We start from the raw sequence: 14,402 nt of genomic DNA on the forward strand, positions 1-14,402 counted from the left end.
TGGTCCTCCTGCCAGGTAGCCTAAAGCAAAAATATATCGATATGTGTGTTACTCGGATGTTAACATCATGTGTATAAACTAACATAACATGTATAAACCAGTTCCCCAAAAAAGGGTACACATATGCCTCTTCTGATTCATGGATAACTTGACGCATGCAACATGAATAACTCAAATTTCTAACTATGTCATCCAGATTAATCTGATGTTCCATAAAAGAACTACAAAATCTTATAGATATAACTGTAATTTTCTACAAAATCGGTGAGACCTAGGATGCTATCACACTAAAATATTACAAAACTTTCTACATCTTACTGTCTCAGCTGCAACCCTAAGTTTTCTATATATTTACAAGATGCCAACTACAAAAAATTACTTGCACCCATTTCTCTTCGCTGCAAAATACATAAAATTCATCATCAAACGGAAAAAAATAAAAATCGACATAAAATCTTCTCAAGTTCTTGATGAAAGTTTGAAAATCAAGACTAACCTTCAGTCTAGTGATGCTCCAGCAGTATCAGTTACAGCAAAAAACTATTGTATTAATGTATTATACAACTTTACATTGCAGAGATTCATCATGGGAACCCTTCTTCATAATCAATCAACACCAGATCATTACCAGTTTTTTCAGCAAAGAAGACTGGAACACATGCACTGGCTGCTGCAACCAGAACCCGCTGCTATTTTTCCACCATTTTTAGTTATATAGAAAGGGCAAAAGAAAAAAAATTATTCGGCACTTTCTATAGGAGTTTTATTTCTTATTAGTTCTGACTCCATTTTGGAATGATTTTGTACTTTTGACTTTTCTTTTTCTTCTGCTCTCAACTTATCTTTTTCAGCTGCCTTTAATCTTTCTTGTTCGGCTGCTTTCTGTGCAGCCTTCTTTTCTGCAATCTTCTCGGCCTCAATTTGCTTGCAGTTTTCATCATGAGCTTGATTAAACATTCTCACAAACTTAAGCAAAGTGTCAACAACTGAAAACAATATCACAACTTAGAAACTGGAAATCAATTTGTAACAAATGAATATTTTATCATGAATGTATATTGTTCTATGATTGATTACCTTTTTCATATGGGCATTTGGCAGGGTCTTCTCCGAAGTAAATAATTAAAGCATCCACACTTTTACCCTGTGTAAAGTGCAGTGTTAAAAACTGGGATATTTATAGCTATCTTTATATTTACAGGAATTCTTTATACCTACCAACTTTGAGAAAAGTGAGGCGAGTTCCTTCACGTTAGGTTCAGCAGAAGCCAGAAACTTTTTCAGAGACTGAACATGAAAAACAAAGAAAAACATTTACGGTTAAAAAAAACTAATTATATCTATTCCACCTACACAACCCAACTAAACCCAAACTTTGCCCCATTAGCAAACAAACCCAAGCCAATCTTTTTATAAAAAATATATCAACATCGGTATCATTTTGTAGAGAATTTGTTTTTAGGTAATTGAGCAGATTTTATTTATTTTTTTATAAATATAACATCTAATTATTTATAAAGTAAATTTAATAAACAAAATAAACTAAAAGGAAAAATAAATGACATGTGGGTTTTTGTGATCTTTTCTTTTCTTATTAAATCTTTTGGACAACCAACCAAGGTTTTAGTTGCTAAAGGGGATGGTCTAAGTCTAGTGCAATAACCTCTTGATCAACTTAAAACAGTGGTGGAAGTTATTGGTAGCCCACAACATAACAAGGGCAAGTTTGAAATTTGAAATTCCATTGCATGACGTGTTTGGTTGCCAAATACATGGAATACAATTCCATTCTTTTTATTAAGGGACCAAAATAACCTCATTGTATATATATATATATATATATATATATATATATATATATATATATATATATATATATAAGTTTAAACCAAAAAAAAATCAGCTTTTATTATTGAATTCCATTGCATTTCCTAACAACACATGATAGGCTACAATTCCTTGGGATTCCAATTCACCTAAAACCCAATTCCATTGACAGGTTCCATTTATGGCTGTTATCAACTTTATGTGCATACCTTCCGAAATTTTTTAGACACATGTCCATCTTTTTTACACAACTTCTTTTCTTGGACTACTTTCTCTAGTCCTTTTGTAATCGCTTGCATCTCTTCTGCCAAGATTTTTAGTTGTAACTGAAATAAATATATCATTGTAATCAACAAAAGAGAAACTACAAGAAGTTTAATTAAAAAAAATAAATGTGAATGCCACAAAACCTTTGATGCAGGTTCCAAGCTGCCAAGTTCCTTGGAAAAATCCAAAAGTTCAGGCAGTTTGTCTGCAAGCACCTAACATATACAGCAAGATATGTACCATAAAGTATAAACAAAGTGAAAGAAACACAAACAAATAAATAAAAGTCTTACTTTACAAAGATAATGCATGAGAGTCATTTTATTGTTCCTGGCACGCGTTTCGTTAAGTTTTAAGAGGCTGTCCAATCGGAACCCAACAGCAGCACCTAAAACCAAAACAATTTTCTGTAACTCCAAATAATATACAAAAAAAAAAAAAAAAAAAAAAAAAAAAAAATCAAACTAAAATTAGTAACTCACCTCTTGTAGTTCCTTGGTTCAAAGCATTCCCAAGAGAAAGAATTGTCTGCATGACTCTTCTCAACTTTACAGAACTCCTAATCTGATATAACATACATAAAAAGGTAAAATTTAATCCAATCTTTTTGTCGCTGAATAACTGCATAATTAAAGTGACAGATAACTAATAACTTGCCTGTTCTACTGATAAATATACAACGTTTAGGCTATCGTTAAGTTCTGAAACCTAAATTTGCAAAAAGAACAGCAAAGTTAAAATACGGTAAATATAAGAAAGCAGGAAACACAAAGAATAATATCTCCTGACCTGTTCACTAAACTGTATCTTATATGAAAAAACTACAAGCTTCGCTTCTGAACGTGGAACTTTCATTAGCTCTAAGAAGAACTGTTACAAATAATCAGATATTAAAATTTCACATTTTGGTCCCCGAGTTTATTTACATACTAATGACATAAATCCAGAAATATGGTACTATGTACCTGTTCACATTTGCCCAACATCTCAGGTTCTCCTTTATAGCCCTAAGCATATACAATGTAAGTTATACTATGAATAAAAGATATGGGTATGTAATGTAATGTAGAATAAAAATACACCTTAAGTAGTTCCATCTCCTCCTTGGTAGGACAGAACTTTATAAGGTTATCCACCTGATCAACATCCATTGCTAACTCATCCAAATTAAGGACATGTTCCTGTTAAGTTTCACAACTAAAGCATTAAAAACATTTATTACAAAGTTAATTTTGAAATAAATGCATCATATTTTGATCTTACCATCAATTCATGCAATGGTGCCTTCACCTTTGAAAGCATGATTTCACAGTTATATGCCCGCCTATGGTCAATCTGCAACAAGTACGAAATATAAGCCAATCTTCCATAAAAAGATGTGTGAAGTCAGCCACAAGTACAGTTTAAGATTTTTCATGCAATCAAGAAGGAAATTAAATTATTACCAGTTGCACTTTTTCAGGTTTATTAGCTGCTTTGGATTTTGCTTTTGTGGCCTTGTCAGAATTTGGATTTGATGCTGAGAAGAGTGTTTCAAGTTCAGACATATCAATCTCTGGTGCCCTAATGAGAAAAATAAGAATGCAAAACTTAGTAGGGGATCAATGTCAATATGTCAAAAAAAAAAAAAAAAAAAACCACCTTGCCGCTTCACCAGATTTTTCTGCTTCAGCCCACAAGCTTCCTTGTCCTACTCTATTTATTTTTGACCAATGTAAAGGCTTCAGCTTTTTTCCTGGTTGAGTTTTCACAGCAGTTGTCCTTGATAGAGCACGTGGTTTATTTAACGGAGGTGGTGGAGATGGAGCAGCTACACCGCCTCCTTTTGAACCTGGAGGTGGGGGTGGTGGACCTGGAGCACCTTCTTTGTTTCCATTAACTGGAGGAGGCGGTGGTGGTGGACCTGATTTATTTGGTGGTGGTGGTGGTGGGCCTGGTGGTGGGGCTGCTGGTTTTGCTTGGGGTGGGGGTGGCACTGGTGGCGCTGGTGGCGCTGGTGGTGCTGGTGGTGCTGGTGGTGCTGGTGGTGCTGGTGGTGGAGGTCCTCCTCCACCACCACCGGGAGGAGCTTCACCACCTCCATCTCCCTGTGGAGGAGCAGGTTGGGCTGGTTGAGGCTGCCCAGGTAGTGGGCTGGAAGCTGGGACAGAAGAAGGCAAGGAAGATGTCCCACCATCATTCAAACGTGTATCGAGTTTGTCAGAAACAGAAGGATGTGTACATGTCAAGATTATATGAGGTGACATGGATTTAAAAGAAGAAAAAGCTTTTGCACCACCATCCAATGATGCTTGTAACTGTTTTGATGATGGTAAGTGTCTAGGAAGCGAAACACTTCTAGGCCCCACAATACCAGATGAAGTCTTCTCATCACCGAGAAATGAACTCTTTGACTTTGTATGAGATACTGTAGGTCCGTCTTTGCCTTGATTCCTTTTAGGAAGTGTTTGAAGTAGATTACTAGATTCAGTGCTTTGAATCCCCAACATTTCATTAACAATATCAGATAAAGCCATATTATGTAGCCTATTCAAAGCCGCATCACTTTTAGGTACAAGCCAATCCACACTACTAAACATATCTTGAACCTTTGCAAATGCTTCCATTGGTAGCCCCTCTTCTTCGAAACAAGACAAATCTACTGGAACCGTAGAAGCTGTAGCGTCCATTTCGGTGAAAAGAAGCTTCATCCAATAAAAAACACTCAGATAGTGTGTGTGTGTGTGTGTGTATATATATATATATATATATATATATATAAGCATCGAAACAAATATGAAATGCTTTGGTCGGGAGCTTTGCTATAAAAACATATTAACAAGTTCAAAAAAAAAACCAAAATCATTGAGGATGACCACTCAATCTTGGCCCTTGGATGAAATTCATCCGATGGCCAAGATCTGTTAATGCCAAACCGCTTTGTAATCGCGACCCTTGATTTCTTTTAATTTAACGGCCGTGATAGTAGTACTATGGTTCAACTCATATGTTTTAGGTTTTTTTTTTTTTACTTTCATTATGTCCTGTGAGCGGGAGTAACGTAAAGAAAAATACCTCAGCTTTAAAGTCTTTAGAAAATTGATCCTTAACGTCCCAAGATACATCGATTTCATCACGATTAAGCACTAAAGTATTTGACTTGATGAACGCTGTGTTGAACATGGCCTGATACATAATATCATCCTTTGCCATGTCATCATCATGCAAGTTAAGACACTCCAGCACAATGTCACCTTGAATATGGCAATTAATATCTATTTTGACCAGTTCACTTTCTGCCTGCAATGCATAGCAAAGGTCAGAAGATGTGCAATCCAAATCCAGGCGAATCCAATTACTGGCACTGATAATCCTAAAGAATAAGAAACACCTCTCTAAAATATAACGGTTAATGTCATAAATGGGTAACAAGTTATATGATCTTTTTTTCCTGCGGTCACTTGAGTTCTAATTGTGTTCATTAGAGCATTAAACATCATTTTTTTTCAATGTCCGCATCATAACCTTTTGTAGCCTTATATTTGTTGGTTTTATGTGAAAATGGAAATTTGATTTTTCTTAACGTCATAATGAGAACAGATGATTATGTCAAATTTGCTCATTCAGTAACCAAAGCTCTAATAGGGTCTAATAGGGTCCTATGTCTTTATATTATAGTATTTGAATTTTTTATTGGATAATTTCTTCCAAACAAACCCAGTTGAAATATAGATCAAATATATATAATATAAATAAAAACTAACTTTCCATGTAGGAGTACTAAAGCCAGATGCCATGTCGACATGGATACCGGTTTCACAAGCTATATCATGTCAGGTGGCCAACATTGTAACAAATATTGATGTTTAGAGCTCTATTGGCCAAAATTAGAACTTTGAGGACTGAATGAGCAAATTTTTCGAGTAGTTTATTTCCACTACATAGCATTAAAAGTTGTTAAGCCGGTCACAAAAGGTTACATTGCCAACATTGAAAAAGAAATGATGACGAAATGAATATAGCAAGCACAAGAAACATTTTGAATTCTCAGAGCTGGCAATAAGATAATTTAGATAGACCAATGGTATAGTATACTACAATCATGATAGGACATCTTACCTGATTATATGAGCAGACATTTTTACTCCTCCTTGGGGTTGAAAAAAGAAGTTTAGAACTTTTATCAACAAGTAACAAAGGATCACGCCCATAAATTCTAAATATAGGACAACAACCCCCTTTTCCATCAAAATCAGGAATCATTCTCATCATCACACAAACTAATGTGAGTGGTTTGTCTGCTGGAGGCCATTGCTCTTCAGCATTTCTCTTTAACACATACTGTAAGTACCTCAACTGAGAAGCTAACGAATTCAATCGTGACATCAGCTGTGGTGACACATCAGGTGGGGCCTGCTTATAAACCATCTCCAGGGCCCTATTTGCAGCAGTGTATTGTTTTCTGTAAAGTAGAAGAGCAGCCGACATGAAAGCCAAAACTGGCCAACCACCAACCTCACAGTGCATTAGCGCAATGTTTTGTTGTCCAAGTGAGAGCCAGCTTTCAGTTGATTTAAGAAAATGGTGGATCACCTCCACTGAGAGCAATGGGCAACTTTCATAGTGCCGAGGGTAGTCCATTATAGTAATAAAGTATTGTGATAGAAATTGGTGGATCTTGCTTGCTGCATCTCCCTCCCGAAAATTGAAAATCATGACTGAAGATTCAGGGTAAGTTTCTTGAAATTTACTTATGATGTTGCCCACGTATGCTTTGTATTCTTCTTGTTCCCAAGTTTTAATTCTGAAACAGGAGTCAAAGACTACACCAAATGGGCGTGTCATCATATCAAACTGAAACAAGTTCTAAGCTTAAACAAATTCATACTTATAAAGAAATTGGACAGACAATATTACACACATGCATGCACTTGTATACACATTATACTTGCCTCTAATCTACTAGAAAAAATGATATTAGTTCAAGAACAAAAACCTTATAATTAATAGGAGAAATGATGGCCTAGAGAAAGTTCCCCAACACAATCCTAACTTAATGTTCCCAGTTTCAATTTTATTGTGTCGGACCACTGTTTTTCAATTTTTCCACTAAAGCTTCGAAACGTCCAATAATAAAACTTCAATATAATGCCACAAGTTCATAATCCGACAATAGTTTGAAGAGTAAAGCTCAGCGATAAACAATTACGTACAACTAATTGTCCGGCATTCAAACCCGCATATTAGAAGTAGCATCTAAAACCTAGATAGAAGTGAAGTGATGGTTTAAGAAGAAAGGTTTAAAGAGAAAAGGTAATCGCATTACATACATAAACATACCAAAGTAATTACTCCATAGAAGGGTAAATAATTACCGTAGAGTCTCTCATAGACACCGACAAGTCCATCAGGCTGCTTCTTAGATAACAATTTCCGTAACAACGCCATTCAAAATCACTGATTTCTCAAACCCTAGAAACAATTTTGATAAATCCCCCGACCTCTGTAAAATAGGTACATTTGCGTTGTGGTTTTGTACGTGTGGAAAAGTTGTATAACTTTTGCTTGTCTATAGAATCTAACATTGACGAATGCCACATTTGCGTTGTCAGGTTGACGATACTTCGATTTTGTGTTTGTGTCAGAAGGTTTCTATCAGATCAGCAATGGGAGTTGCACAATCGTTGCTCCAACACCAAGGGTTTGTGCTTCGCATCCAACTTTTTTTATTTTTATTTTAATTCAATCTCTCTTCAAATAAATACTTTTTCTTTTGTTTCAAGAAAACCTGTTTTTTTTCATTATTAATTAACTAGCGTATATATTTAAATAATATGATTATAAAAATATATACTATACACTTATAAATTTTATATATAATTTTAATACTAAAATAATTATTACGGGAACACCACAATACATATTATCTAACAATAACAATATTTCTATCACAAAACTCGAAAAAAAAACATGACATGTTCAACATGCACTACAAGAAATAAGGTTATTTCCAGCGACGTTATTAGTAGCGATAACGATTTTTAGTGGCGACTCAAGCTTGATTCACCGCTAAAAGTCGTTGTCGCCACTAATAGCGTATCCGGTAATGCTTTGGGATCGATTCCAAATTAAAAGATTCCGGTAAATCTCAACTGTTCGATCGACGATCTAATCCAACAATTGGGGTTCATTTTCGAACAAACACAACACCGGCGATAAATTGTTGTCGCTAAAAGTTAAAATTGTCGCCGCTAAAGGTGGAAAAAAAAAGACATGGTAATCTTCCCTCCACAATTGTCGCCACTGTTGATGTTTGTCTCCGCTAAAGGGGTAAGTATCATCCGTAAAGGTGTCGCCGGTATTGCTGTTCATAAATATTAAAAAAAAAAAAACACTTGCTCTTTCACTTTCTGCTTCTTTCATTTCCATCTGCGTTCGTGTTTTTTTCTTCCCCGTTTTTATCCATCGACGATCGATTCAGCCAACAAGGAGATTCCGACAAAGGGGAACTCCCCATTGTGAGATTACCGACGAAGGGGAACAACAATTTCCGCTGCCATATGTGCATCTCCGGCGATGGTAGGGCTTCAACTTCTGATTTCTCTTTCTCTTTCTTTTGTAACATCAATTTCCAGCTCCACCCTGTGATTAGCAAACTAATTGTCAATTTCAGTTTTTTTTTGTCTCTTTGTCTTGGTCACCGTCGGGTACTGTCACCACCAAGGACCACCACCATTACACCATCTCTTAAATTCCGACCACCACATATTTTATTTACTATGAATTTCAAGATTTTATTACGAAATATGTGTGTTTGTATATATTATGTGGAATTTGGCATATGTGTGTATAAATGGTGGATGTATGTGAAAGTATGTGTATTTTGTGTATCTATGTATGTATAATATGTATGTGAAAGCATGTGTATTTTTTGTAAGTAGGATGTTATTATGTATGTATATGAAAGTATGTATATTGAATATAAGTAGGATACAATTGTGTATTTGGTATATGTATGTGAATATATGTGTATTTGGTATAGATTGGATATAAGTAGGATGCAATTGTGTATTTGGTGTATCTGCAGTATATGTATTTGGTGTATATGTGGTATATATATGTGAAAGTCGGAGGGTATGAGGATATCCTGAGAGCATTAACCCCCCCCCCCCCCCCGGACGTGATATGAAGGTTGATAATTTGAGGAAAACATTTGAGTATTTACAAATGGATTAACAACTAGCTGCTTCAGAAAGACACAATAAAGTTTATGAACCGCAAACGACTGTGAACCGTGGGGGTCGAGCTCGTATAGTAGTACTTGCTATAAAAGGTAACGTACGATATATGTAATTATTTATTTAAAATATAATTTAATTTTTAATGTTAAATAGAACCTGAAGATAGTGGAAACATTCTACAAGTATCATACCGATAAGAATGGTGTGTTTGTTAATGTCGAGGCGGAGCAACAATACATAAGTATTTAATTATAATTTTATCATATAATTAAGTGTTTATTTATACATATTTGTTGATCACTTTTGGAAAACACAAAATCGGTTAGTGGAAGAGCTCTTAGAACAAACGCAAGGGTCAAAAGGTGAAAGAGAGTTAACACACGTGGAAGAAAGAGCTACTTCTGATAGAGTATTAGGTGAACGACGTGGCCATATAAGAGGTATCGGCCAAAAAACCTTCTGATATGTTGCAGCCATCGCAACCACCACCACAGTCCTCACAACCATCACAAGTAAAACAAGATTATTTAATTTCAATAAATGCATGTTCATTTGGCAATTTTAGTTTGTGGTTATTATTTGCTAAAAGCTTTGGTAATTGGTTTTTTGTCCCAAGTGCAAGAAATAGCAATGTAGTTTGGTTTTTTGTCCCTATTTAAGAAATAGCAATATAATTTGGCATAAATAAATGCATGTTGATTTGGTAATTGTATTTTTGTCTTAAGTGCAAGAAATAACAATGTACTTTTGGTGTTTCTTGTATTTAAGTGCAAGAAATAACAATGTACTTTGGTATTTCTTGTATATAAGGTTCTTTAGCATAAAAAAGTAGATTACTTAAATACTACTCCTGATGTATGAGTCGTCCCTTTTGTTGTTTTGAGGTCTCTTGATCCATAAAGCTTGTATACTGATGGTTGTATATCAACCATGCATGAGTTAGTGACCATTTAATGGAAGTAAATTGTTAAATCCATGACGTGAGTCCCATTAAGGCATGCAAAGGGATAAAGTTGTCAAATTTATTGTTTAGAACATATATATAAGGGTAAATCTGAAGTTACACGTTAGGTCTTAAATGATTACGATCTTAAAAGGGGAATTCGACCAACTGGGGTGTATGTGGGGCGTACGTAGTTGTACGCTGAGCGTACACGCCTAGGGTCCCGATGTGGTGAAGCATCCGAGTACGCCGGGCATACTAGGGGTACGCTTAGCGTACTCACGTAGGGGTTTTGGGCTTTTAGTTGTAGGCCATCTTAGGCTTTAGGGTTTTGGGCCCTTGTTGGACCATAATTTTTTCTAAGCTAGGCCTTTATGGATTTGGGCCCATATTAGACTTGGAAAGCCTTTTTGGACTTTTGGGCTAGTTTGGATTTGGGCCATGGTATGTTAGACCTAATAAGGGAAGGGTAAAGTAGCTTGTTACCCTTAAAGTCGGGATTTAGGGCTTGGACTCTCGGGTTAGGTTATTGACCTAATTTCTAATTACAACTTTATTATTTATGATTTAGTAAGAAGATTTCACGATTCAGCAGCTCGAGTGTGATTTGATATCTTCAGTCCGAGGTGAGTTTCCTTCACTATATCTGTGGGTCAAACGCACCAATGTTGGCCCACTAGAATATGTTTGTAGGATGATGATTGTCTTCGTGGCAATTACCTGTTATGCTTGTATATGCTTGATGTCTTCATGGATCTTACTGTTATGATTATATGCTAGCTGTTGGGGGTGAAACATACCTGATATCATTTGAAAGAGACCGAAGGGGTTGAAATATACCCAGTACCAGTTGAAAGAGACCGAAGGGGTTGGAATATACCAATTACCGGTTGAAAGAGACCAAAGGGGTTGAAATATACCATGTACCAGTTGAAAGAGACCGAAGGGTTTAAAATAGACCTAATTATGTTTTGACTATTATGTATGATATGGGGTATTTTAGGAGAGCTTACTAAGCTTTGTGCTTAAAGTTTCAGTTTATGTTTTAGGTACCTCTAGCTCGAAAGGGAAGGGCCCGACTAGATCGCACTGCATCTTCCCATGTTTTCCTTATCTACTTGATTTATGGGATTTGTACTATATTATTGTTTTCATTATTATACACTCTTGGATGTTTGAAATGAAAATTTTTATCTGGAAATTTTGGGATGTTACAAGTTGGTATCAGAGTCTTGGTTTGAGGGATTTAGGCACACTCTCGGGTGTGTCTGAACTCAAATCGAGGATTTCGTAGATTTTCCATAAAAAGAAACATTTTAAATATGGGATTTTAATAAAAGAAATAGGTGTGATGTGTGCAATCAACGGAGCTCAAGTAAGTTTTGCCAAAATACCCATATATGTTATGTGTTTTATGCTATGATATGAGAATTGCATGCTAGATTAGGGCTAAGGATCTGCTCAGGATTGCATGATGGAATGATAGGAGATATGACTTTTATGTTCCAATTGTATGAGCTTATAGATTTTCATGCTAGTATGAGATCAATTATCTGATAGGATGACCAATTTAGGTTGTGTTCTGATTTGAATGGCTTGATGATCGAATGTTGCATGCTTTGTGCTTTTAGGAATTTTATTAGTACCAGTGGACTAGTGGAAGAATGTGTTTAGTTACGTATTATTGAGATTAGATAATTTTAGAAGGATATGTTTAAATCTATTGTGCAACTCTTTTTTGAGTCCAACCGTTGTAATGTGGGACCTTTCATTCAAAGAATTAATCTAGTACTGAGAGTATGTACTTGTATTCGCATGGTAGTTAGATGGTATTAGTGGGAGTTCCTTATGTAGCTGATAGCAGAGAGTGGTGAGGAAAGGAACCCTAGCAAGTTCCTTGAATATATATTGGCATGTAGGACGCCTTATAGTATGAGGAGAGTATTAGATAGGAAGGAGTGATTTGGAGGAGTCGAGGTAGTCCTTGAGGAGGGTATAGATAGGTGTGGAAGGAAGTATTGGGCCAATACTACTGGACACACAAGATTTATACCCAGGACCAGGAAGACCAGAGTGAATCTAGGAAGCTCGAGAGTGTGAACCTCTTCATGTGTTCACTGATTATTTATGTGGTTATGTTTCAGCATGGTGGTGACACACGATGGAGCAGGGGGTTCAGGATCTAGATCTGGTTCGGGTATGGGCACCTAACCAATTAATGAGGGATTACGTGATTTCATTGCATCAGAGGTTACTATAGGCATCTTGATGTGACCCTGATGATGTTTAGGTCGATCAAGGAGGGTATCATCGAGTTGATGGAGGATCACCTTTGGATCCTCAAGGTCAATCTGGCCGCTAGGCAATCTGGGCCCCGCACTCTCTCCTTCAAGGATTTCAGGGAATGTGGGGCTCCAAAATCCTTTGGAGTGAAGGACCCTATTGCCGCCAAGCATCAGCTAGCAGATATTGAGGGTGCCCAGATGACAAGCTTCTGCCTCGAGGAGTCAAAGGTGAGGTTCGTTGCAGGATGTATGAGGGAGCGAGCTCGAGATTGGTCGGAGGAGGTTGGCTATAATCTAGGAGCCCCAGCCATTGAGGCCATGACTTGGTCAAATTTTGTGACTCGATTTCGAGCGGAGTTTGCACTAGCCGTTGAGGTGCAACAGTTAGCGAGAGAGTTTCTAGATATGTGACAGACAATTGAGACCGTAGCAGAGATCACCGCCAAGTTCAAAGAGAGCTATATTGGTACCCTAGTATGCCGCAAAAGAGGATATGTGGAAGACTCGGTACCATGACATGTTGAGATCAGATTTTCGGGAGTTTGTCATTTTTTTGTGCCTGACCGACACTCGACGATATATATATATATATATATATATATATATATATATATATATATATATATGGCTTGGGAACAAGAGGTTGATTTGCAGCACATAGGGAAGAGGAAGGCAGAGTATGGACTGACAACTGGGTTTCCGACGAAGAAACCTAAGGGTTTCAATTCTAGATCGAAGGGGCAGTAGGGTTGGGGGCTGTTGTGGCAAGTGTGGCAAGGCACATGATGGGTTCGGTAGGGCGGGTGGTTTGGGCTGCTATAAGTGCGGCAAGACATGAATTTCAGTAGGGATTGTTCTGCTACCACCACCACCACCTATATATATCAGATATGATTTGCTTTCATTGCAATCAGAGAGGACATAAGAGGTCCAACTGCCCGAGTTTAGCATCAATAGGACTAGTAGCAACACCTGCTCTGCCAGGGCAAGGCGAAGGTGCAAGTTGTTTAGAGTAGGGCATTTCAGCTGAAAGTCGAGTAGGCTCGTGTAGCACCCGATATTGTCATTGGTATGTATCTTCTCCTTATCTTCTTATTTAGGTTATTTTTCATGGTTATATGTTTGTATTGTTGATCAGGGTTGATCCTTATGAACGGTATTCTTGCATTGGTCTTATTAGATTTGGAGGCTACCCAATCTTTTGTATCCCTTACGCTTAGCAGGAGGTTTGATGATGTCCCTGGAGAGTTGGATTATCCATTAGAGGTTGAGATTGTGAACGACTATCCAGTGCGAGTGGTGAGGGTTCACCGGGGATGTACTTTGGAGTTATTCAGTGAGCAGTATCTGATTGATTTGGTTCTGATTCCCCTACGCGAGAGCAAGGTAATTGTGGGGATGGATTTGTTGAGCCCTAATGGGGCGGTGATTGATTTTGGGATTTAGTTGGTACGTGTTTGGACTCCAAGTAGGGGAGAATTGGTGATACACGGTGAGGGTGCTTAGCGTGGGCCGACTTTATGTTCGGTAGCCAGAGCCAGGTGTTATCTTCAGTAGGGATGTTCCAGGGTTAGGTGTCACACCCCCAAACCTGAACGGCGGAAACGTTCGGGGGCGGATGACTTCATGTGGTAGCGTAACAATAGAATACATAGTAAAGAAAGCAATACAACCATCATATATATAATTGAAAGTTTACATTTGTCAAAAAGTTACATGTTCAAAAGCAATTACAATATGATGTCAAAATATGAGATTAAACTGGCGTCGCAGCATCCCTTCATCAAAAGCATAATGATACCTGAAATTACTGATTTCCTGGGACATACAAGTAATTTTGAAAGAGTAGATCAGCATTTA

General features: G+C 37.1%; 1 protein-coding gene across 3 annotated transcripts; it reads right to left on the reverse strand.

Moving 5' to 3' along the window:
- Positions 1–213: 213 nt before the first annotated feature.
- Positions 214–7,794, reverse strand: LOC145071259 (formin-like protein 18). Of its 3 annotated transcripts, XM_079018172.1 has the most exons (18): positions 7,449–7,794; positions 6,193–6,896; positions 5,149–5,373; positions 3,736–4,778; positions 3,540–3,657; positions 3,358–3,429; positions 3,177–3,275; positions 3,060–3,101; positions 2,884–2,964; positions 2,752–2,802; positions 2,577–2,658; positions 2,388–2,482; positions 2,238–2,309; positions 2,037–2,153; positions 1,219–1,287; positions 1,078–1,144; positions 497–986; positions 214–398 (listed from the first exon to the last, which is right to left on the reverse strand). In XM_079018172.1, exons 1-17 carry the CDS (start codon positions 7,519–7,521, stop codon positions 739–741), a joined length of 3,258 nt encoding a protein of 1,085 aa, XP_078874298.1. In that variant the 5' UTR covers positions 7,522–7,794; the 3' UTR covers positions 214–398; positions 497–738. The 3 variants fall into 3 exon arrangements, with proteins under 3 accessions (XP_078874298.1, XP_078874299.1, XP_078874300.1); XM_079018173.1 differs by lacking the exon at positions 214–398 and having other exon boundaries at positions 963–986; positions 1,215–1,287; XM_079018174.1 differs by lacking the exons at positions 214–398; positions 497–986; positions 1,078–1,144 and having other exon boundaries at positions 1,221–1,287; positions 2,037–2,131.
- Positions 7,795–14,402: the final 6,608 nt, after the last annotated feature.

Source organism: Lactuca serriola, chromosome 8, assembly GCF_051521515.1.
Source record: "Lactuca serriola cultivar US96UC23 chromosome 8, Lser_US96UC23_V15, whole genome shotgun sequence".
Lineage (NCBI taxonomy): Eukaryota > Viridiplantae > Streptophyta > Magnoliopsida > Asterales > Asteraceae > Lactuca > Lactuca serriola.